This window comes from Bombyx mandarina, chromosome 20, assembly GCF_030267445.1.
Source record: "Bombyx mandarina strain Sakado chromosome 20, ASM3026744v2".
In the NCBI taxonomy this organism is placed as follows: domain Eukaryota; kingdom Metazoa; phylum Arthropoda; class Insecta; order Lepidoptera; family Bombycidae; genus Bombyx; species Bombyx mandarina.
In genome coordinates, this window is record NC_143226.1 from 2,103,139 (window position 1) to 2,127,204 (window position 24,066).

The 24,066-nt window shown below is 35.5% G+C and overlaps 4 protein-coding genes across 6 annotated transcripts in view; 2 read left to right on the forward strand and 2 right to left on the reverse strand.

Moving 5' to 3' along the window:
* On the reverse strand, positions 1-9,846 carry LOC114245091 (dynein axonemal assembly factor 19). Of its 3 annotated transcripts, none has more exons than XM_089736049.1 (3): positions 9,681-9,846; positions 1,377-1,524; positions 1-133 (listed from the first exon to the last, which is right to left on the reverse strand). In XM_089736049.1, exons 2-3 carry the CDS (start codon positions 1,517-1,519, stop codon positions 22-24), a joined length of 255 nt encoding a protein of 84 aa, XP_089592175.1. In that variant the 5' UTR covers positions 1,520-1,524; positions 9,681-9,846; the 3' UTR covers positions 1-21. The 3 variants fall into 3 exon arrangements, with proteins under 3 accessions (XP_089592175.1, XP_028032900.2, XP_028032901.2); XM_028177099.2 differs by lacking the exon at positions 9,681-9,846 and adding an exon at positions 1,663-1,782; XM_028177100.2 differs by lacking the exon at positions 9,681-9,846 and having other exon boundaries at positions 1,377-1,656.
* On the forward strand, positions 5,963-10,268 carry LOC114245005 (uncharacterized). Its single transcript, XM_028177002.2, has 5 exons — positions 5,963-6,115; positions 7,137-7,328; positions 8,317-8,478; positions 9,394-9,533; positions 9,902-10,268. Exons 1-5 carry the CDS (start codon positions 6,002-6,004, stop codon positions 10,017-10,019), a joined length of 726 nt encoding a protein of 241 aa, XP_028032803.2. The 5' UTR covers positions 5,963-6,001; the 3' UTR covers positions 10,020-10,268.
* The window catches only part of LOC114245065 (uncharacterized), a 19,009-nt gene continuing 5,072 nt past the window's right edge, over positions 10,130-24,066 (forward strand). The window contains exons 1-11 of the mRNA XM_028177069.2: positions 10,130-10,347; positions 15,675-15,908; positions 16,738-16,912; positions 17,140-17,292; positions 17,689-17,834; positions 18,217-18,307; positions 19,400-19,563; positions 20,195-20,337; positions 21,375-21,463; positions 22,678-22,756; positions 23,477-23,621. Coding sequence (XP_028032870.2) covers positions 15,735-15,908; positions 16,738-16,912; positions 17,140-17,292; positions 17,689-17,834; positions 18,217-18,307; positions 19,400-19,563; positions 20,195-20,337; positions 21,375-21,463; positions 22,678-22,756; positions 23,477-23,621 — 1,359 coding nt within the window. The 5' untranslated portion in view covers positions 10,130-10,347; positions 15,675-15,734. The remainder of the gene's footprint in view (positions 10,348-15,674; positions 15,909-16,737; positions 16,913-17,139; positions 17,293-17,688; positions 17,835-18,216; positions 18,308-19,399; positions 19,564-20,194; positions 20,338-21,374; positions 21,464-22,677; positions 22,757-23,476; positions 23,622-24,066) is intronic.
* On the reverse strand, positions 12,945-15,339 carry LOC114245066 (uncharacterized). Its single transcript, XM_028177070.2, has 3 exons — positions 15,124-15,339; positions 14,130-14,299; positions 12,945-13,523 (listed from the first exon to the last, which is right to left on the reverse strand). The coding sequence occupies exons 1-3, from the start codon at positions 15,235-15,237 to the stop codon at positions 13,373-13,375; spliced, it is 435 nt and encodes a 144-aa protein (XP_028032871.2). The 5' UTR covers positions 15,238-15,339; the 3' UTR covers positions 12,945-13,372.

Below are 24,066 nucleotides of genomic sequence, written 5' to 3' on the forward strand. Positions count from 1 at the left end.
TCTAACACCACTTATAAATTTTTATTCTTCGACATTTTTCGTGTTCGTAGCGCACTGGTTCCAAGTCCGTGGAATCTTTTGTTTGTAGTCGGATTTCTCTAAAGGCCTCAAGTGAGCGGCCGCGACACGATCACTGTAATAAAAATCATTAAAAAATATCTGTCAAAGCTCTGTCTTCAAAAGAAGATCTATAATTTCATGCCAATTATCCTATGTGTGCTGCTGAAATCAAGGTATGCTCATTACATTTGTCCACACCAAAAATTCTTTGCAATCTTCTACGGTATGAAAGAGTACGATCTTAAATATTAAGTGTAATAATAAGTTATGCATATCAGTTATGTAATAGCGTTTTTGGTAGTGAGTGTGTAATTATGTTAAATTTTCATGCAATGTTATATACCTATAGTTTTTTTTTCTCTAATATTATACAATGAACCGCTTTTTTTACCAATGTATGCTGCTGGTACCTGAAATTGTGTTAGCATTTAGTGTTTTTTTTTAACCCTACCTATGCTGATAGCCGATGTAAATGGAAAAATTTGATTCGAGCCCTACACCCCAGCAGAGGGTAATAGGAAATAATGATGATGATGCTGATAGCCTTGAGAGGCTATTTCAGATTCACCCTAACGTGTGTAGGTGAGCTCACGGGGCTCAAACCGGAGTGTTGCTAACGCTGACCCTAGCAAGAACAGTGCTTCGCAAAATTTACCACCGGATCGAAAACGAGACCCACTGAGAAGATCCGGCGAGAAACTCAGTGGTCTGTGTTTAATTCGCGCGTCGAGCCCTTCGTCGCAAGCGACGAGAGTTCGACGAGGACGGTGACCGGATTTAGTGTGAGATCAATGTATATGTTGCTTGTAATGTTCTGTGCTTATGTTTATCATGTTGTTAACAAATTAATAAAAAATAATAATAATAAATTGTATTATCTATGTCAAAGAGCGTGGCCGTACACACGTAGTGAATGAAGTCTTTGATCTACAGTTGGGCTATTCAAACGACATTCGAAGTTTGAAGGGCGGCAGAAAAAAAAATACTCAAAAACAAAATATCCACTTTTCAGACAAGAATACTTTAAAAAAAAAAAGTAAAAGATAGCTTCACTAAAGATAAAGATGAGTTATGAGAAGAATAAAGATGAATCATACCAAATATTGATTAATATATGTTTTGACGAAAAAATCTATTATTCAAACTATTTATATCCAAAACTATTTTCTGATTCAAACATTCGTCGCGGGCCGCATGAAAACAAGCCGTCGTCTGGACAACCCTGATCTGCAGTAATCATTTATCACTAGGCCCATCTCATTCACACATCCAGGGCAACAAAAATTTTTTCGTAAAACCTTGCTTCTAATACTTACGCAAATTCCTCATAAGTTTTGGCGGTGTGTATAGCGTCGCATTTCACGTCATTAACTTGCCAGTATTTTCTGTCGTCTTCCACGCAATTCCGGAGCTGATTCTCCATCGCTGCAATGTCTTCCTGGCTCAGGGGCTTGTTCATTGCAACTATCGATTGAAAATACGATTATTAAAAATACGTTTTCCGGAACCGGGCTGTCAAAGGATATTAGGATAAAAAGGACTTTTGTTTGACTCATACAACAAAACAACACAACTTTTGACAAAACAACTTTTAAACCTTACTTTCTTTATATTGATGATAAACCACTTTTGTTATATATTGCTTTTAAGCGTGTCAAATAAATGTTGTGAAAAGTTGAGCTCAAAAATACAAGCGGTTGTCATGGTAACAGAACCTTGGTCATAGATAATACAATTTATCAACGTACCTACATATATGTTAACTTCTTCATTTTTACCCTGCGGCAGACCGGTAATGACCCTGAACTGGACCCTGGTAGTCCAAGCATTACGTCTTAGAAGTTGAACTTGAGACGATTGAGTATTAAATCGAAATCCCATTTGGGTTATATAATGGATACTACACGCAGAAAACCGGCAGCGCCACAAAAAAAATTGTGCACTCGCAATATTCCAAATAAGCATGAATTAGACGGAGAAGTAGACAAAATTCAAAATTTCCACTAAATACAGAATACTACTAATAGCAACTATTGATACAAATTAATACTAATTTACTGGTGGTAGGACCTCTTGTGAGTCCGCGCGGGTGGGTACCACCACCCTGCCTATTTCTGCCGTTAAGCACTAATGCGTTTCGGTTTGAAGGGTGGGGCAGCCGTTGTAACTTACTTGAGACCTTAGAACTTATATCTCAAGGTGGGTGGCGCATTTACGTTGTGGATGTCTATGGGCTCCAGTAACCACTTAACACCAGGTGGGCTGTGAGCTCGTCCACCCATCTAAGCAATAAAACGAAGGCGCTGGATAAACATAATCGTAAACCGAAATTATGTAATAGACATTACTTCATCACCAAACCGCCAATCATTTCATTGAAGATCGCAACAGCTGTACACTATTTGCACGCAATAATACGCAAGTTGTAGGCATTTGGACACTACAATATCATTTGTGTGCAATTTGGGCACTATGGCTGTTTTAATAGAACTAGAGGTCCCGCAGTAGTCGAAATTCGACTATAAATAATTGGAATTGTAAGTTTGTACACTATTATGATTGTATTTTATACTTCTATAATCACAAATTTCGCCAAGACTACACTATAAAAAATATTAACAAAGACAAACCATATTATATTCTCAATTTGACAACAGACGTCAAGAACAAAAGTTTGACAATAAATAGTATGCATGCGTGTGTGCGTCAAATACATGGTATGTAGTGTGTGTGATGTTTTCTTTATTGATTTAATGTATCCTTTATGCATAATTTAAAAAAAATATTAGCATTGTGCACTTCTTCTCTATATTCTTTATAAGTGTGGAAAATTTCATACTCCTCCGTCCGCGCAATTTTCGTAAAAAGGGATACAAAGTTTTTGCTTCACGTATTAATATATAGATGCAGTGGCAACATTTTTGGTTGTGCGAATAGTTTTCCCGATTTTTCTAGGGCAACTTTTCCACCAATAAACTCTGATCATGGCTGACCCAGAGGGCGGGGCAACGCAAAGTCGCTGTCGCCTTAAGCACATCCTATCGGATCGTCCTAATCCACTCTCGATAATTTTAGGCACGCAAAGCACCAGTTACCGTTCTCGTCAAACACATCGAATGCGATGTGCAAACTAGCTCACGGACACAACCGACTGAGTTTCTGGCCGGATTCAGTAAAACGCTGCTCTCGTGTTAGCAATTAATTCCAAATTAAACCCTGTGAGCTCATCTACCAATCCGGGCGTAGTTGGAATAGCTCTTAAGTTACAAAATGTAGGTTTTCCTAACACTAACCTCACAAATGCATCGAAAAATGTATCCAAATAAGCTATGCAATCATGCGATACGTAAGCTATACAAATTGGAGCATAATAGGAGTATTATTAAACAAGTACACGCACTCTAGTGCAAACAATAACTTGACGACTCAAAAGTAGTCGCTTCTGGGAGCAAAGCAAATCTCGGAAACTCGATTTTAAATATCTGAAACAATTACTGAATTTCACTGACATTTCAATATAATTAGTTGTTCGCTTATTTTTAGAATATACCGGTAATTAATTCCGGTCATTTACCTTTACACCATAATTTGCCTCCATTATCTATACGCAGTATATTTTTAATACAGGAAAAGGTCTCTGGACGCAATCGGCTTCCCCACACTCCAATTCGATCTTGTTGCTTTCAGTAATTCAAGTCTTCCTTTGCCAATGCAAAAATTACCTAACCCACGAACGTCTAATCTCATGTAAATGAATATCCTTGCGTAAAAGAAATGAAAAAAAATATATTTTTAAAACATTATTTCCCTTTAAATTAGAAGCAAATTGATAGTTGGAAATTAAAAAAAACAGAATTGCAAAAGTTCTTCTCTTTGTCTTTGAGATTTAAGAAATGAACCATTTGATTGACTATGATGAATCGTATAATTATACACGTAATACATACATACATATGTACTTATATTTCAATCGATGGGTACAACCGCCCGTAACTTGTTTCCTATAGTGATGCTTGTCCACTTGATGGTTGTCTGGAAGAGTTCGCTCTTAACAGTAACCGTCTACAATAAAGCATTCTCATTATTAACTTTCTCTCTCATTATTAACGACATCTATCTGATTCAGTTAAAAAAATCTAAGTATCTTATCTTTTTTTTAATTGCTTAGATGGGTTGACGAGCTCACAGTCCACCTGGTGTTAAGTTACTGGAGCCCATAGACATCTACAACGTAAATGCGCCACCCACATTGAGATATAAGCTTTATGGGCTCAGTATAATCACAACGGTTGCCCCGCCCTTCAAACCGAAACGCATTACTGCTTCACGGCCGAAATAGGCAGGGTGGTGGTACCTAGCCATGCGGACTCACAAGAGGCCCTACCACCAGTGCACAGTATCAGAGTATTGTTTCAGCGAGAAAGAATATTACTATTTTTAAAGTGAACCACAAATTCGATGCCTCCAACGAACACTACTCTAACTCAAAATTTTGAGATTTTGTTTTTTCACGCAAATCGCTTCACCATGTTAAAAGTATTACAATTAATCATTATTGATGGGGTTCGAAGCAACAGTAAATCAGCTAGCTACACAAGCAAAAACCATAAATATATCTGCAATAATAAAGATGTTATCAACTTTTTTCATTTAAACGCTCCTCCTGTAAATCTACGAATTTGGAGTTAGCGTAGTGTTCATTGGAGGCATCGTAAATGCTCTCGACTAGCAGTTCGTAAACACTGCTAACTTCAGGCAGTAGTTACCCAACAATCGAGCGATGAAAACAAAGCTATCTCGCTATAAACGTAAACGTGCCTAAACAATGAGCGAATGGATTTGAATAGTTGAATGCAGACAAGCAATATTAAACGTAGTTATTATACTTCAACTTAGAATTTAATTACAATATGATGCTCGGTAAGTATTATAATTTTATGTTCAGTTTAAGTAAGTATTATAATTTTAAGTAACTCGGTAAGTATTATAATTTTTTCACTGGTGGTAGGACCTCTTGGGAGTCCGCACGGGTAGGTACCACCACCCCGCCTATTTCCGCCGTGAAGCAGTAATGCGTTTCGGTTCGAAGGGTGGGGTAGCCGTTGTAACTATACTGAGACCTTAGAACTTATATCTCGAGGTGGGTGGCGCATTTACGTTGTACATGTCTATGGGCTCCAGTAACCACTTAACATCAGGTGGGCTGTGAGCTTGTCCTAAGCAATAAATAAAAAAAAGTTTTGGTTTTAGCGACTCACAGCGATAAATCTTAATGAAGAAATTTTGGGTGATTCATTTTCGTAAATGATTGATTAAAGTGCTTTTTGATATTTTAATACGATTTTATTAGCTTCATACCTATGTTAGTATGCAGCGGAATCTTTGAACATGATTTTGACCCCGTTCAAAATGTCGGATTAACTCGAAATTTGGCATACTTATTAAGGACCGATAACAATTCAATATTTTAAACAGTGTGATCCGTTATTCTTACTAGGATAATCAGGATTAGCGATTTTTCGTTTTCCTCAGACCCGGAGTGTCTGCGTCATGATCAAGAAATAGAAAATAATTTTTAATAAATTTGAATTAAAGATAGTGTAAGAAACGTAAAAAATAGTGAATAGAATTAAAAATAGTGTACGTAGTGTAAAAAATAGTGTATAAATATTTTGATAATATCCTGAAAAGCACCCCATTTTTTTTAAACTATTATTTATTTTGAAAATAGATTTTAGCTTCAAAATACTATATTTCAACATACTAAAAGCGAGTTGATAAACAAATGTAAACATACAACACGGTGTGCATTTCTCGCGTGGTATTGTAGAATAAAATCCGGAATACAAAATGAAATGGGCCAATCAAAAGCATTAACTGATTTGCAGCGATATTTTTCATCACTTATATCGCCCGATGTCTCGGTTACGTGGCCTACGAAATGTTTGAAGGCTTCGAGGTAACAGAATCAGTTAAGACGAATACAACGAAATCGAATCTTTCAACAACTGGCAATGTATACTTTACAGAGAAGGATAACATCTTTCTGTACGAGGTGAGTGGAAATTAAAATCTGATGATCATATGATAAGTATCCTTAATAATGTATATATATAAAAATGAATTGCTGTTCGTTAGTCTCGCTAAAACTCGAGAACGGCTGGACCGATTTGGCTAATTTTGGTCTTGAATTATTTGTGGAAGTCCAGAGAAATGAAAATGCTCGGAATTAAATAAAAATAACAATTTTGTTTTTCCTTTGATGTGTCCCCCGTCGGACGGATTCCTTATACAAAAATTGAGGCACTACGAAGTCTGCCGGATCAGCTAGTATTATAATAAATGTTAAAAAATCTTCTTAACGAGTCTATATTCTATGTAGGTAATACTAAACCTAAGTATTTATTTTTTGTTACCGTATCTCAAATGACTTGCACACACAAGGCTTAGTCGTACCGCTTGATATATTTAAACTGAACGAAATTACATCTAGCCGTTTTAATTCACTATTTCTGTTAACGAGCTCGTGACCTGCCAGCTAGTAAGTGAGTACCGGAGCTTATCTTACATTGACACCCTCACCTCGAGACATCGGGTTAATAGACTCGTCGAGCCCTTCGTCGCAAGCGACGGGTTCGACAAGTAAATTAACCCTCAGACACAGCCCACTGAGTTTCTCGCCGGATCTTCTCAGTGGGTCGTGTTTCCGATCCGGTGGTAGATTCTGCAAAGCACGGCTCTTGCTAGGGTTCGTGTTAGCAATGTCGTCAGGTTTGAGCCAACGTCGTCAGCTCACCTACTGGTTAAGGTTACGCTGATATAGCCTCTCAATGCTCGGTAGGAAAAAAACAAAAAAAACTCGAGACATGATGGTTTAACGACTGCCCAAATGACAGCAGTGTGACGAAAATAAGCAGGACGACATACCAGATTAGTGCGTATTCAACAGAATATTCTACCATCAGCGAAATGGCGACAGTGCCGACACTATGAAGCCTACGTCAAGTTTCAATTGTTTATTTAAAGAAAGACACTCTTGGCTACGAAACGAATTAAAGATGTGATACGTGTTTCAGAACGTGACCGTGACACCAAAAAGGGTTTCGAAAATAAAACCTAAATGTCCTGAAAACGAGAAGCCGTCAAACATAGGACCGTACGAAGTACCCACTCAAAGGGACATCGTATTTTACATCAAAGATACACTAGTGAGGATGTACAACGAATACCATCAGAAGGCGTTGTTGCTGCTGAAAGATATTAAAGAGGTTAATTTAAAATAATGTATATAAAATTAAAAAAAACGAAAATTTTCATCGCCTCGTTCGTGTAATTAATAGTTAACCTATTGTTACGCACTGGGGTTCGGGATAAATAAAAGTTCCACCAAAGTACAAATTAAAACTCTATTTAACACTTACAACACTCACAGAACACTTCATAATTCATTACTTCCGCTTGGCTTCAGGTGATCCGTTCGCTGTTTCGCTTCGAGTAGATCCCGATTACTAGCTGACTTCGTGCCATCCCTAGGTTTATCGAGAATATTCTGGGCAGGTCGAGTAGCTTCGATGTGAGTTTCCGTTATCTGACAATAGATGGCGGTGTACTTCTCGAGCGTTCTCGATGTTACTAATTCGTTTAATATTCGTTTCTGCTATTCGGTGGTAGATGGCGTTACTCTTACCGGCGTAATACTATATTAGTAGAGGATCCGATGTCTTTGGTTTTTTTTCTCCTACCTTATCGTTGATAGACTAAGGGATTATTCGACTACGCGCGAACAGGTAGGTGAGGTTGTCAAATATAAGGTATTCTGCTTAAATTTTAATAATATCTTTGTTCTCGTCTCGTATATTTTTGGCATTAATATAAATGTATCATAGGACAGTTAATTGTACAATAACTATTCATTTCAATTGTGCACTTATTTATACAGTTGTTAATCGCAATTAAGGGATACTTCTTATCAAAGCACTTCAAGTGGCGCCCGAGTATTATCAAAAAGTAAGTTTTGTTCGTTATTTTCAGTCAAATGACCACAGCTGGATATAACTTAGCATCTAATAAAAATAATATAAATTTAAATCTAATTAAATAATAGTATAGGTATATAGTAACACAACGCAACGTTCAAACCTAAACACGTGACTATAGTTAATTTGAATCGTGTAATTGGCCATTGATAACCCGTCCTAACTGTACCTAAATTTAAGGCTTTACCTAAAATTTGTGAAACAAATTTAAAATATTCAGGCTACAAAAGCTACAACCGAAATCGAACAGAAGTGCCACGTCAAACAGCGAGAATCGTATCGAAACTGCGTAAAACGCGTCGGCAAAAAATGCGAAACGATCACGAAAACATTCGTCACTACAATCGAGAAGCAAAGGGAAGATGTGACGTCGTTCAATGAGGTTTTAATCCATATTTTTTTATTAATCTAGCTGGGCGACATGATGTCAGATGATTGACCTTATTACTGCGTGAATATTGCCCAATCCATTTATAGTTATTATAAATATAATACTTTATTTGTTTTGTAAAATGATTATACCACTCTTCAAGCAGGAATACAAGTTTGCTTCGCGCCAAAAATATCCGATGCTAATCTCTACTCGTGCATTCTCGCGATATGCCCTATCATTGTTACAGTATTAACCATATAACCATCCAAATATTAATATTGTCATATTTATAAACGACAAAATAAGATCAAAACTTTATATACAATTTAGTGATTTTGAATATTTTTTAACGTTTCTAAGCCTCTGAAGCATTATTAGTGGATTTTGTATTATGTGTTTGTATATGTGTCTTATAAGTAAATCGATCCTGCTATCTGTCGTATAAGAAGTGGCAAGTAATATACTGTGTCTAGAGTGTAAATTATCTTCCATCAATTATGTGATTCAGTGATTTAAAAAAAAATCATACTTCGATTTCAATGTCAATAAATCATACTTTTTGTGTACTTTTTAGATGTCAAAACGTATTGTCACGGGTTTAAAAAAAAGAAAAAATGTCACAATCTCGACAAAATCTGGTATTGATATCGACTGGTGGTAGGGCGTCTTGCTAGCCTGCACGCAGGTATTACCACTCTATCTATTCCTACCGTGAAGCAATAATGCCTTTCGGTTTACCTATTCTAAAACTGAAACTTTAAATTCATATCTCAAGTTGGGGGGTAGCCTTTACGTTGTTGATGTCCATAGTCTCCGATAACTACTTAACACCAAATTAGCCATGAGCTCGTCCACCATATTAGCAATAAAAAGGGAGAAGAAATAAATTCAATTTCATCACTAATGTTCCATTGAAATCAACAGGCTACCGTGTGCAATATTGCAGCATTAAAAATGGATCCATTAAAATTAATTAAGATCATTGCGATGGAAGACGCATCACTGAGTTTCGCTCTGCCTGGTTTCTTAAGATTATTAAACGCATGTTCCAGATACTGTGATGAGTATGTTGATATTAAACATGAATTAATGTTTCAAGAATTTAATGCAAGCATTGACAAAATTAGACTATGAGACTAATAATAAATGGTGGGCATCATCGATGTCATCTCAATCTGAGACCTGATGTCCACGAACGTATATGTACCTACCTACTTATTTGTTTTAAATCTGATGCCAGAAACACACTAGCTGTTATTTAGGTTTTGTTAAAATTCTAATGATTTGTCCGTCGTGTCCTGTAGACACTTTTTGAAATTATTTGTGATATAAATATTACAGTCAAAGACTAATGATATAGTGTAGTAAATTGTAATTATAAGCTTTTAAAATTACTATAAAATACTTATATCACACTTTTCCTTCACTGTAGGTCTCCAAATACAACAGCACTTAAAAAGCCACTCCGACACATGACAGACCAAGACCTCGTCGTAAAGCATTTTCTAACCAAAAAGACATACATTCAACTCATAAAAGGGACAGAATAAATGACAAAAAAGAAGGACGCATTCTTAGCATTCATTACGAATGGACGTATCCAAAGCGATCGATCGAACTTCAAGAATTTCGCGTACCAGCAACTAGATGTCACCACTGTCAATGAACTTTTGACATGAACTTAATCGTAACTTGAATAACTTAACCAAAATACTCTAAGCTTTTTATGTGATGTGAATAACAACCGCCGTGAGAACTTACTCTCCTACTTGATGTATTTAAATACAATGTGTGCGAAACATTAGTGTTTGTTTTAGACAGTTTTAACCATATCCTGGTTTTTTGTTTAACGAAATGTTCAAAAATATGTTCAAAACGGTGAGTCTTGCTATTATATACGTTTATATCCCTTATGTACCATGATAAATTTATAATTCTGCGTGTTTAGGTCAGTATAGTTACTGATAACATTAAAAAGTTGGTTAAATTTGAAAAAGTTTAGCCCACTTTTCATACGTCAATTTTTGAAGTCACGTCCGAGAAATGTAAGCAGACACTAAGTGTTATCAGATCTTACAAATCTGTGCCTAAAGCATGTCCCGTTTATTTTTAACGCAAAAATGGGTATTATTCTGTTAAAAAACTCAATACCTGCCAGTTAACTAGTATTTTTAATTTAATTTATTTCATTTTACTGGCCATTTAAAAAATTTGAGTGCAATTGAGAATACATTAAAAAGTGTTTAAATAGCTCAGTATTCCTTCCAGTATATCCTTCACAACAAAAAAATATTCAATGAAACTTAATAAAAATAATTTGCAACATACTAAGGAGTCTAAAATAATTCAGTTTACAGATTCTCATTTGTAAATATTGAGCCAATTTAGCAGAAATACTGATGAATGTGTTGAATTTATTGAAGTACACCCTTAGGTATAAGTTACGGATTAGAAAAACAAATGGTCATTGTAATTTAAAAGTGATCGAAAACAAAAATTATCACCATTATGTTAGCTAAATGAGAATAAAGAGTCATAAGTTCAACTGTTCGAGTAAAATTTAATAAACATAGCTTTTCTAGTTTTGCCTTGGTGAAAATCAGTAATGGAAAATTATCGTACTAACCAGTGTATTCTATGTTGGATACAAAGTATTCTGTTTATGTATTAAGCATAAGTCAACACTAATTCTGTACCTTATTTAAAACTTCAGTGCCTACTAATTGAAATTCTGAAACAATTTCAAGACTGTACACGACACATTTCAGCACAAAATATAATTTTCATTATGTATATGTATGCTAAGCTCTTAAATAGTTTTAGTAACTTTATCAACAATTTGATTGTTAAAAAAAAAACTATTTACTAAAATTCAGAATTTATTTCGAATAATAATATTTGTATACACATTAACGATTCATTACATAAGTGGTTATAAAAATTTAACACTTTTATTTTATTACCAATAACTTTTATTGTTTCCATTAATAAAATTTCTTTTTAACGTCCCCAAATGGACAATATCATTTTCAGGAGCCTTCTGCTATTAGAAAATAGGATGCTCGTGCAAATCATATTACCATAACCCTTTCCACCCTGACTCTTTGAACTGATTCTTTTTCCAGATCAATTTCTTTTACTTTCAAGTACTTTAGCAGAAATATATTCCATTCGCCTAGGTCACTAACATTGAACCCTCTTTTTGAATACATTAATATAACATAAACAAACATTTAGTTACATAGTATAGTCATAAGATAAAATCCCTGTCCCCGGCAACTTTGTCTGCTTGTAATTAAAATGCTTAGAAATACAGTTTTACATTAAAAAGATTCTTATATAAACATAGAATTTAATATTTTCGTATATTACATATTTTTATAACAAATCTAATAAAAGACTAATACCACCTAAATTAATAACAATAAACAAAGTTATATCATCTAAGTAGTACTGTAATGTGCACGTGCACTTAGTACTAAAAAATTGTACCCGAAAAAGTCTAGAAAGACCATATCAGCGTAACCTTAAATAGTAGGTGAGCTCACGGGGCTCAAACCTGACAACGTTGCTAATACGAACCCTAGCAAGAGCCGTGCTTCGCAGAATCTACCACCGAATCGGAAACGCGACCCACTGAGAAGATCCGGCGAGAAACTCAGTGGGCACAGCCCTGTAGGTTAATTTACTCGCCGATGCATGCAGTTTTTGCATAATAAATATGTGCACAGACAAACAAAAAGCTTAAGTATTAGTAGTTTGTTTATATCTAGTTTACTAGTATGTCTAGTTTACCCATTAGTTCTCAAAAAAGATTTGATCTATAGACACTGCTTTCCTATTTTTACTATATTGATAAATAGTAATAAGTAATTACATTCTATTACTTTTCAGTATCATGTCCGCATAACAGTCATATACTAGTAAAAAACTAACACTTTCTAAACATCATCGTCTAACATAGATTAAGTTTCTACGAATGCATTGTTGATTAATAAAGTAACTAAAAAGATAAAATTCAATTTGATGATTTAAACACTATAATATTTAGGTTAGCCTGTATTCAGGCACTTATTTTCAGTTTAAAATTATATTAGAAATTCAGCATATTTGTTATTTTTGATGACAACACAATAACATTGTAATGGTTTAATAACTGGTGAGCATTGATCACACACATCAATGGTAAGAGGGAAAACATGATAAGAATCAGCCATTATGTTTATTACCTAAATAACTGTTAATTGAAATGATATTGAATGAAATGTAATCAAATCTTAGCTGTATATATTTTTTTATTTTTGATGTTAATGCACTGTCGATTGCACCTATAATTGAGGTGACATCTGCCATGAACTTTTGTCAATTTGTTAATGTTTTGTATTGATGATCACTTTGTTGGTGCAACTTAATAAATAAATAATAAATAATAATAAATAAACAATAATATTGAACTATTAATAAAAAAATAAAAACCATGCTCATACAAAATATAATATGACTTCTCAGAAATTTGCTATATCAAGGTATTAAAAAAATGTTACAATATTATAAGATTATTATTACGCTATATAAGTATTTATTGAATTTTACAACAAATAATAATTAGATGATTATACATTATCAGTCTTCTATGAACTATATTTTTTAATATTTTAACTGAATACTGGGGTTTTATTTAAATATTTAAATAATGAGATTTATTGAATACTTAATATTTTAGAAAAACATAGTAAATCAATGTAGTAATAATTTACTGTTCAAGGCTATCAAAACTCTAGCAGCTTTTTGATGTGATAGCAGTAAGCTATTTTCGTTGCATTAGAAATTAAACAATACTAATTATATTTAAAATATTAAGAAATCCTACATACAAATGTAGTCTTAAAATGTAAATTTGCAATCATTTTTTGCTTTTCTTTTTTTTATGAGATTTCTTCTTTGATTTCTTAGATTTCTTTTCCTTTCTTTTCTTTTTGATATCTTCTTCTGAACTGCTATCGGATGAATCTGATGATGAACTGCTGTCGCTACTGGAGGATGAACTTGATGATCTGTCACAAGGAACGATTGAGCAATTTATTTATTTGCTAAAAAAACAGAAATAGTACAGTATTTCAAACATAAATCTATTTCAGTTAGAAGTCTTAAGTTATCAATTATTTTGTAGTTATCAATACTTTGACTCCAAGTCTCAAGGTCGTGACTGATTAACATCAGCCCGAGCCAGCTGCGAGTTTATCAACTCAATTACCACAAGTGAAAAAAAGAACAATCATAATTATTGAGATGAAAGATTTTGAAAGATGAAATTCAAAATGGTTTATTGTTTTCATAACTTAAACAGAAGAGAACGGAAAATATCTCAAATGCCACAAGCTACCTTGTATTTTTGTTCTATTCCACTCATCAATTCAAATAAAGAGGAATATGTTTCATATATCTTAATAGGAACCTCAACATTCAATTAAATATTGATTGATATTTCAGAACAACATTATGTTGCTATTAAAAAATAGTATCTAGCTTCGCAAATTCATCTGCAAAGTCTAAAACCAAATAGCAGATGTATGGGGTGGTGAGAAATATCAATTGTTCCAAATTCAGCTATTGGACACACAAATAAACTATAAAGGACAAAAATAATCCAATATTCTTACGTAGATCTCTTTCTTTTCTTAGTACTTTTTTTCTGCTTAGCTTTCTTAAGTTTCTCCGCTAGTTTCTGTTTCAGTTCTGCTTCTCTTAGTGACTGAAGTGGTGTTGCATAATCATCACTGTCACTGCTTGTACTACTCACATCCAATACTATCTCTTTATTTGGATCTATCTGAAAATTAGATAATTTAACAAATCAAAGATAACTACTAAAGTCGTTAGTTGCACTGAACAAGATCTCAACATGTGGGGTGCATGCATCGGTGCATACAGCGACAGTATGCAGCAGTGTAGAATGAGATCCTCGTATCGCAAACTTTGCTTTCATCTCAAAGCAAAATGTTGCACGCTCTGTGGTTCATATGTCAAAACACTTGTATATTAGAGCACTTAAGGAAGTCCACTTTCTTTACATATATTGTAAATGTTATAGATAGGTTAATCCCGTTTTTTTATTTAATCAAAATTTTTTCTACAGTTAAAATTGCCTAACTTATGTGGTTAAGGCCATCACCCATAGATCAACAATGCAAGAGACTTATACACAAATACAAAAATACAAATACAAGGGCTCACTCACATAACATGCTCAAGCTGCAATGTATGTGACCTATATCTATGAGTGTTAATAACCACATAAGAATTTTTTTTTGTATTTTTTCTTTATGGTCACCCTTGTAATTTGGCTATATAAATTAAATTTTTATCAAAAAAAAAGCACATGACCTATAGGTAAAATATACAAGTTTTTACTTAATTCTTGTATGAAAAATTCCGTTTCTTTTAAATGCTATCTTCTTTATACTTCGCGAGTTACGTACTCGCACGCTGATATTTATTGTAAGTTGTAAAATGAAAATGTTAAGCGTCATATTAAACCGAAATGAGTTGTTTTTTTCAATTAGTTGTTCAAACTTGATTCGGCCACGAATATAGTGAGGTGGCTATTAGAAAAGGAAAATTAAATAAACAAAAGTTATATCGTAGGTAACTTACTTTAATAAAATTTCGACATTGAAATGTTAAATGTCCCGCATAACCACACTTCTTACAAGCAGCCCTCGACGAATCTTTTCCAATTTTATTAACGATATCAGGATAATTCGACATTATCGAACAAGATTTTATCTTAAAAAATGCGTGAAAAAGTTCACGAAGCAAACTTTATCTATCTCTTAGGTTTATGGCGTTTCAAGCAAACTTTCATAACAGCCAACTTTACAAACAATTACTGACACTTGACACTTGACAGCGGTATCATTTTTTTAAACTTTACTATTACCGCCCTGGACTAGCGTCTATTGTCTCGTGAGCCTTAAAACAAGGTAAAACGTTTCGTTTAACGCAAACAATATTCTGAAAATACAAAGTAACAAAATTATACACAAAGTTAGGTATTTAATTTTAGGTATTTATTTACTATAGTTATTAAATTTTAATATAAAGTTATAAGTTAAAAAAATTATGTATCGCAATTGGTTCTTTAATAAAAGCGTTTGCGTTTAATTTAGTGACGAATACTAAAGATATTTTGTAACTCCTTTCAGTAATGAAAAGGCGAAAATTTATTCTATGCCGCTACAAAAACTAACGAGAAATGTACCGAAATGGCTGAGTTCCTGCCTCTGTGTGATGTCCTCTTCAATGTTATCTCCCTTGCGGGATATTTCTGCGATGTTGTATTCGACGTTGTAATGGGTTACGCATTGCTTGAACGAGGATACAAGGGCACCTTCGCGGCTGCCATATCGATAGTCATCACCTCACTTTTAATATCACAGGTTTGTTTCAATATACATATGTATATATGTATATATTATGTAGTCGTCGTGGCCTAACGGATGAGACGTCCGGTGTATTCGTGTTGAAGCGATGCACCGGTGTTCGAATCCCGCAGGCGGGTACAAATTTTTCTAATGAAATACGTACTCAACAAATGTTGACGATTGACTTCCACGGTGAAGGAATAACATCGTGTAATAAAAATGAAACCCGCAAAATTATAATTTGCGTAATTACTGGTGGTAGGACCTCTTGTGAGTCCGCGCGGGTGGGTACCACCGCCCTGCCTATTTCTGCCGTGAAGCAGTAATGCGTTTCGGTTTGAAGGGTGGGGCAGCCGTTGTAACTATACTTGAGACCTTAGAACTTGTATCTCAAGGTGGGTGGCGCATTTACGTTGTGGATGTCTATGGGCTCCAGTAACCACTTAACACCAGGTGGGCTGTGAGCTCGTCCACCCATCTAAGCAATAAAAAAAAAAAAAAAAAAAAAACATAATAAAAATATATTCTTGAAGTATTTGAAAACATCTCGATCAAATGATTAATAATGGAAAAACTACGTTGTCCCTCAGATATTTCAGGGGTTGGTAGACACACAATAGACATGGTATTAGCCATTTAGAAATCTGACCCACGCTGTCAATACGGTTTTGTATAACGGCTACTGTATTTTTCAAACTGGACGGCATTATAATTGGTAGAAACTAAAAGTTGGGAAACATGTAATAATATAGAAATAATTTAAAATTTCCTAGACTTTCATGCTAAAACTTAACCATAAAAATTGTCTTGACAGTGTAATAATTATTCTTGAACATTTGATTAGGTTCTCTCTCTTCGTTGGTACCTGCATGTTTGGTGGGCAAGTGAAGGTAGGAAAGACCGACCTCCCTGGCTTCCCATCCTATTGCATTGCTTGCAACTGGGTGTACTATGGAGATATGCTCGCCTGCTAGTGCCAGTCGAACTCAGAAGGGTCAAACATCAGGTCAGGGATTTGTGTGAGTAAAATTTTTGTAACTATAATTCGTACTTAAAAATATAACAAATATTTGAAACAAGGTCATAGGGTCAATTGAAGGTTCCTAATTCGATATCTTTATTCGATTTTCGAAAGTCTATCATAATATGTTAATTTTCTAAATTTAAGTAGAGCGTATCTGGTACGACCAGCGCATTAGACTTCATTGGTTATTTTACGATCTGATTACTGTTTTCTGATCTGAAGGTATGCTACGACTAGTCCACGCCTTTTGCGAGGCGGCCCCTATGCTATTGCTCCAACTTCACATCCTGTTCAAAGACACTGCCTACCAGGATCTTCAGGAGACCGCCAACGAGCTAGGAATAACTCCGGAACCTAGCATAGATGAACCCGCAGGTAACAGGTCGCCAAAGTTTGCTTTAATGTTATCAACCTTTGCCATTTAATATATTAAAAACTAGCTGACCCGGCAGACTTCGTAGTGCCTCAGTCGATAAATAAAAGACCTAAATTTTTGTATAAAATAAACTTAAAACAAACAAGAGGAATCCGTCCGATGGGGAGCGACATCAAAGGAAAAACAAAATTGTTATTTTTATTTAATTTCGATCATTTGCATATTTATCTACCTTTTAAACCTTCTCTGGACTTCCACAAATGATTCAAGACCAAAATTAGCCAAATCGGTCCTCGAGTTTTAGCGAGACTAACGAACAGCAATTCATTTTTATATATATAGATTTATTAGATGTAAAACATATATTGCCCATTAAATAAATTGCTCCTTTTCAGCAAATAAGGCATTCGCAGAATTAAACGTGATATCAGCATCGTTGTCGTTGTTCTCCGTGTGCTGGGCTTTAGCTAGCTTCAGTAAAAATGTGCGCCTACAAAACGTACACCGACTCGTATTGACATGGCTCGGAGTTATATTTCAGGTTAGTTACTTAAATACATTACAAATGCAATGGTTATTTTAAGCTGTATGAAATATAAACCCTTTGCTTATTCGTACTAGAAAAAATATATTATATTAATTACATACCAAGGATGCTGCAATAAAATACTAGAATGTCTAGACTATTTTTATTATTTGCTTGTCCTCGTCTTCGTTTCTAGTTAAAATGTTTTAATTGACACTTTAGTAATTAGATTTTTTTTTACACACTCAATATTCAAATAATGTCACTCCCACAAAAAATTCGGAATACATTACCTTTCAGTTAAATATGTAGCTTATTAAATATAGTTTTTCACATAATATATTACCAAGAATAAACGTTTATCAATAAGAAAAACTAAGACTCATTTCATTTTCAGTTCCTATGGCGTTTGGGAACGGTATCGGCACGAATTTGCGCGCTAACAGTCTACGCTCTAGTCTACGAATATTGGGTATTCTTAGTTATAGGTGAGTATTATTATTAATGACTAGCTAACCCGGCAGACTTCGTAGTGCCTCAATCGATAAATACAAGACCTAAACTTTTGTATAAAATAAACTTAAAATAAAACAAAAGAAATCCGTCCGACAGGGGCCACATCAAAGCGAAAACAAAATTGTTATTTTTATTTAATTCCGAGTATTTTCTTAATTATCTACCATTTAAACCTTCCCTGAACTTCCACAAATAGTTCGAGACCAAAATTAGCCAAATCGATCCAGCCGTTCTCGAGTTTTAGCGAGACTAACGAACAGATTGAAAAAAAAATTGTTTGTCTGTAGAATCGGTTTACGGACGATATTTTTACGTGTTAACCTCAGTAGCAGAACTATTTGAACGTCTAGCTCTGACGTCACGCGAGAAGAGAACTAAATGTGTCACAAGCCAACGCCGAACGTGCCTCTCTATCGTTTGTTCTGCGCTCTCGCTTGCACGCTCAGGTTCAGGCGGAACATGACACTTTTTCGTTTATGCAGCCGGTGTTCACGTAAATATTTTTTTTTTAATATGGATATATTATCTATATACATTATAATATATAATTTATAACTATTTACACACGGTCAAACCAAGTTTTCCTTATATTACGCAACCGGAGACTGGTATACATATACAGGGTGTTATAAAACTTTTTATAAATGATTATTATTTATTTTTTATCAATTCGGCCCGGCAGTCAGCGTTAGTAACAGCTGCGCCATCGAGTCAGTCAATATTTTTATGGTTCAATGCTCGCGTCCGATGAAGGGCTCGGTAAATTAACCCACAGACACAGCCCACTGAGTTTCTCGCCGGATCTTCTCAGTGGGTCGCGTTTCCGATCCGGTGGTAGATTCTGCGAAGCACTGCTCTTACTAGGGTTAGTGTTAGTAACGTCGTCAGGTTTGAACTCCGTGAGCTCACCTACTTGTTAGGCTATCAGCTTAGGTAGGAAAACAAAGTTCAATTACCTAAATTTGATAACAAAAAATGTATCTACTGTTTATTGTATTTTTTTAATTACACTTTCTTAATCCATTGCCACGTCTCGAGCTTTACAATGCCTTTCATTTATATAGGTCTCCATTGGCTATCGATGTTTCTGTGGTTGATATCGCCAAAAAACGTGTTCCACGGTGAGAGGATAAGCCGACCGAGGAAGGCCTGTCTCTCGGCCCTCATAGCGTTCCTCTACGTCTTCGCTTACGTTAATCTCCATGAACATAACCATAGACAAAAAATGGTGAGGTTTTTTTTTTCATTAATTAGGAACTGTTGTAAAAGAGATCCCATTCACAGCAATTACAATATTTTGCGTATTAAATAAAATTTAAATAAAATAGTAAAAAATGAAAACGGACAAATTAACTTAATGTCATCTTATTTCAAAAGTGTTTTCTATCATAATTAAAACGGCTTTCACGGCTTTGTCTTCTCTCGTTTAATATTTTAATTTTATTATTTGCAACGCTTGCAATACATAACAGTTTTCGCGGTCAGGGAGGACTAGGGTATTTATTTTAACTACCCTCAAAATATTCTACAATTTTTTTTATTGAAGTGTACATTTCTTTGCGCACAGAAAGAATTAAGTCTATCAGTTTCCTATTTCCTAGACCTCCATATTCATAGTTAATATTCTCTTACCAACCTCATTTTCATTTCTTCTCATCACATGTCCATACCATCCCAAACGCGCACTTCTCAGCTTCTCTTCTCTCCATACCATCTTAATTATAATGTTTATTTATAACGCACGCAGAATATTTTGATTGTAGTTTTTTTTCTTCTTTTTTTTTCGGTAAAGGTGAACATGGCCTCATCGCTAAATACGAGTACACAAATTCTATTATTTTATAGACGTGTCTGTACAGGTGACGTTCTACAGTGTGATGTGCATAGAGAATACGCTGCTGGTGGTGTCGTGGTGGTGGTCAGGGAGAGGCGCGGGCTCGCTGGTGGCGGGAGCCGCGGGATCCTTCATCGCTGGGATCGGATTCATGCTCCTCTACTATAGGTATGCTTTTTTTTTTATTATTGCTTACATGGGTGGACGAGCTCACAGCCCACCTGGTATTAAGTGGTTACTGGAGTCCATAGACATCCACATCGTAAATACGCCACCCACCTTGAGATATAAGTTCTAAGGTCTCAAGTATAGTTACAACGGCTGCCCCACCCTTCAAACCGAAACGCATTACTGCTTCACGGCAGAAACAGGCAGGGCGGTGGTGCCTACCCGCGCGGACTCACAAGAGGTCCTACCACCAGTAGTAACATGCATTAATTATTTCTCTATCCATTGCTAATAATAGTTGGTAAAGTGAATGGAAGACTATCAAGAGGTCGGAGTGTCAGACGTGGTTCTATTTGAGGGACTGAGCTCTGGAGGTTAGGGGCTATTTTAAAACACTGACTTCATGGTTAATTTATATTACAAACACTACACTATTACGTATTTACAATATTTTTATTTTTATATAACCCTAGGATGTTTCATTGGACAGTCTCTAGATGAGAAGTATATTGTCAATTGTCATAACAGAAGACAAATAACTGTTATAACATTTAAATAAACATTCCGATATTCGAAAACTGTCACTTCACATGCGACAAGTGTTGCCTGCCATTACTTACACATTCAAACCCCAACACGGAGCCAGAAAAGATGAGAGTGATGAAGTCTGTCTGAGCACCTGCGCGAGACTGAGCGACGCACTTCGCTGTGCCACTGACCGACAAAAGTGCCTTTTTTTTCCTACCTAAGCTTATGGTCTAGAGAGCCCATTTCAGCGTCACCGGACTAGTAGGCGAGCTCGCGGGACTCAAGCCTGACGGTGTTGGTAACGCTGGCCCTAACAAGAGCCCAATTTTATAAACTAATAAAAAAAATGTTCAAACTGTAAAACATATTTCCTTAAATTTTATTTTAGTTAAGCCACTTACTTCAATTGTAAGGGTGCGTTATCATTAATGTCGCATTACACGGAACCGCCATGTAAAGCGTACAAAAGTTGGGCGTCGCCGGTAATGTATAGCGGGTGTTGTGTCCAGGTATTTCCACGTGAGGAGGCTGGGGTACATGCTGGGTGAGAACCAGCAAGGCACAAACAGCACTAACGCATCGACGCAAAGCAAAAACGGTATTAGTTACACCCAAGCTATTTTTTAGAAATAAGAGTCTGCACGTAGGTACCACCACTCTGTCTACTTCTGCCGTGAAGCAGTAATGCGTTTCGACTAGGTAGGGCAGACGTTGTATTGTAAAAACCGACACTTTAGAACTCATATCTCAAGGTGAGTAGCGGCATTTACGTTGTAGATGTCTTAACAGCAGGTGGGCCGTGAGCTAGTCCACCCATCTAAGCACTAAAAAATAAGTGTCCTTACAGCATATACACGCGTTACGGCTTATCCACATTTTCCTTTATTTATCTATCAAAATGTTTTGTTACGACGCCGCAATGTACAAGCCATTACAACGCAGTGGTTATTAAAACTAATTTTAATAATAATGAACATTAATAACTCGGAACAAAGGCACACGTCGCCAGGGATGGCTGAGCGGTAGTTTCCGTCATCACTCGTATTTGGTTGAACTCAGTTTATAAAAAGTCAATAAAACCTTTTGAATAATAATTATTGAAACTCAACACACACAACTTTCACAATGACAGGATAAACCGACAGTTTCGTTGCACATACCGACAGACCGACTGACTGACTGACTGACTGCCAGAGACAAATTACGCACGGTCATCCGGCCCCTAATATAGAATTCCCTGTTTTATGGGTACCACAGACTGACAAACATAATTATATACAGTTAAATATATACATATATAGATAATGAATACCCTGACAAAACAATAAGCAAAGAGCAAAGAGTTCATCATACAATGTTTGCTCTATGTGAGAATCGAACCCACGACCCTCGCCGCAACATTCATGTCTGCCAATTACTGCACCACCGAGTCACTCAAACATTTTAATCTCGCTTTTTTTTATTTTCCGTCCATGTCCACCGAGACAGATATAGAGCGCTATCTCTGTCGCGCACACTACTTATGACCTTTTTCAGTCGTTGTTCGAATGCGGTAATGTAAAGTTGTACTATTGAAATGTCTTGCGAGACAGAGACAACACACTACGAAGACGAAAATTGTCTCTTTCCAAAAACCGATGTGCAGTATTTATCGTCGGGTACTGTGAAGTAATCGAAGCGTTCGAAATAATTGATTGATAAAAACAAACGCAAGATAATAAACTGTAAAATTAGTTTTAATTACATTGTAAAGTGCTTTTAAAGGTCAGTTTCACTAAAACAATTCTTTGATTTTGTTTCATTGCTTGTCAGGTAAACCGTCCAGTCCCGGAGATAACGTGGCGATACCAGGTGTATTTAACTGCCGTTTTACCAACCCAGTTAATAATAGGTAAGTAAATTTGCCTATAGTAGAATTATTTTGTCCGTGCAGTTTGGGTCATAAAAAATCGGAGCGGTGAAGCGAGTATTTCGATCTCTCTTCCACTCGCGAGCCTTATGGACGGACATAGTGATGCGCATTATTGTTGTCGATAAGCGTTATCGATAGTGTATGTAGTTTTGTCATTTTGTGGGTTAGTGATAAAAATGAAAGAAAAAATCACTAATCGAACACTTACACCACATATCGCCGCAGCAAGTTAACGAGAACGGCAGAAATTAACACTTTTTAACTTTTCGGGATCTATTCTTATTTTAGTGAAAATTTTAACACATTGTTGATAACAACACGTGCAAATATTATTTTGAATAAATTCTGCCGTTTTGATACAAAACAAAGGAGTAGCCATTGTGTCGCTAACGAAATTCAGAGAACGAAAGCATAATAACACTTTTCTCTTCGACATAATGTTGTGTTTTAATTCTTGTTTTTTTTTTTTAGATTTTAATTTTAAATTATTAAAAGAATATTAACGATTATTTTAAATTTTAATTTAGTTCTTGTTCGTTTCACGACGAAAAGTATACAGTATTCGAAATTTCTTTTCAACATATTGATTGATAAGGATGAATTTAAAATAGTGGAGATACAACCTTTTCGTTCTGATATCTTTGAATATTTGTTGGGTTTCGTCGCCGAAGACGACTATAATGGCGCGTGTTGGTTTAGTGCAGCAAACGGCCGTAAGAAGAAGAAGCCGACATCGTTCGTGCCTCCCCCCGCGCACCCCCCCACGGCTCACCCCGCGCCCCTCCCTGCGCACTCCTCCGCCGCCTTCTGGAGACGCCCGCTGGCCGGCGCACATCCACATCACGTCAGTACACCGCATTTTCTTTTTCTTTATTTTTTAGCTCCGGTTTGTGCATTAGTCAGCGTCAAGTAATAAGATTTTTATAATTCGCCGTTTTAATTATTTACAGTTTATGAATAAGAATAAACGAAGGAATCTTAATCAATTGGAATGAAATTAAATTAAATGAGATGAGATGATATGGGATGAAATATAATCTCAGTAAAATGGTGGTCATTTACTGAGACTTTTTCAGTGGACTTTTTGGAGGATCTCGAGAAGTTACGTTCAGCGGCTTTGTTTCATTTTCCCATATTTGTGCACTTTCACAGATACTAAACAGTTAATAAACCACCGTTATTTATACATTTAAACCTGAAGAAACCCTAAATAGACAAAATAAAACAAATCACACAACTTCACTCCTCGCGTTCCCGCCAAAAAGTCCCAACGCATCTTATAGTTCGCG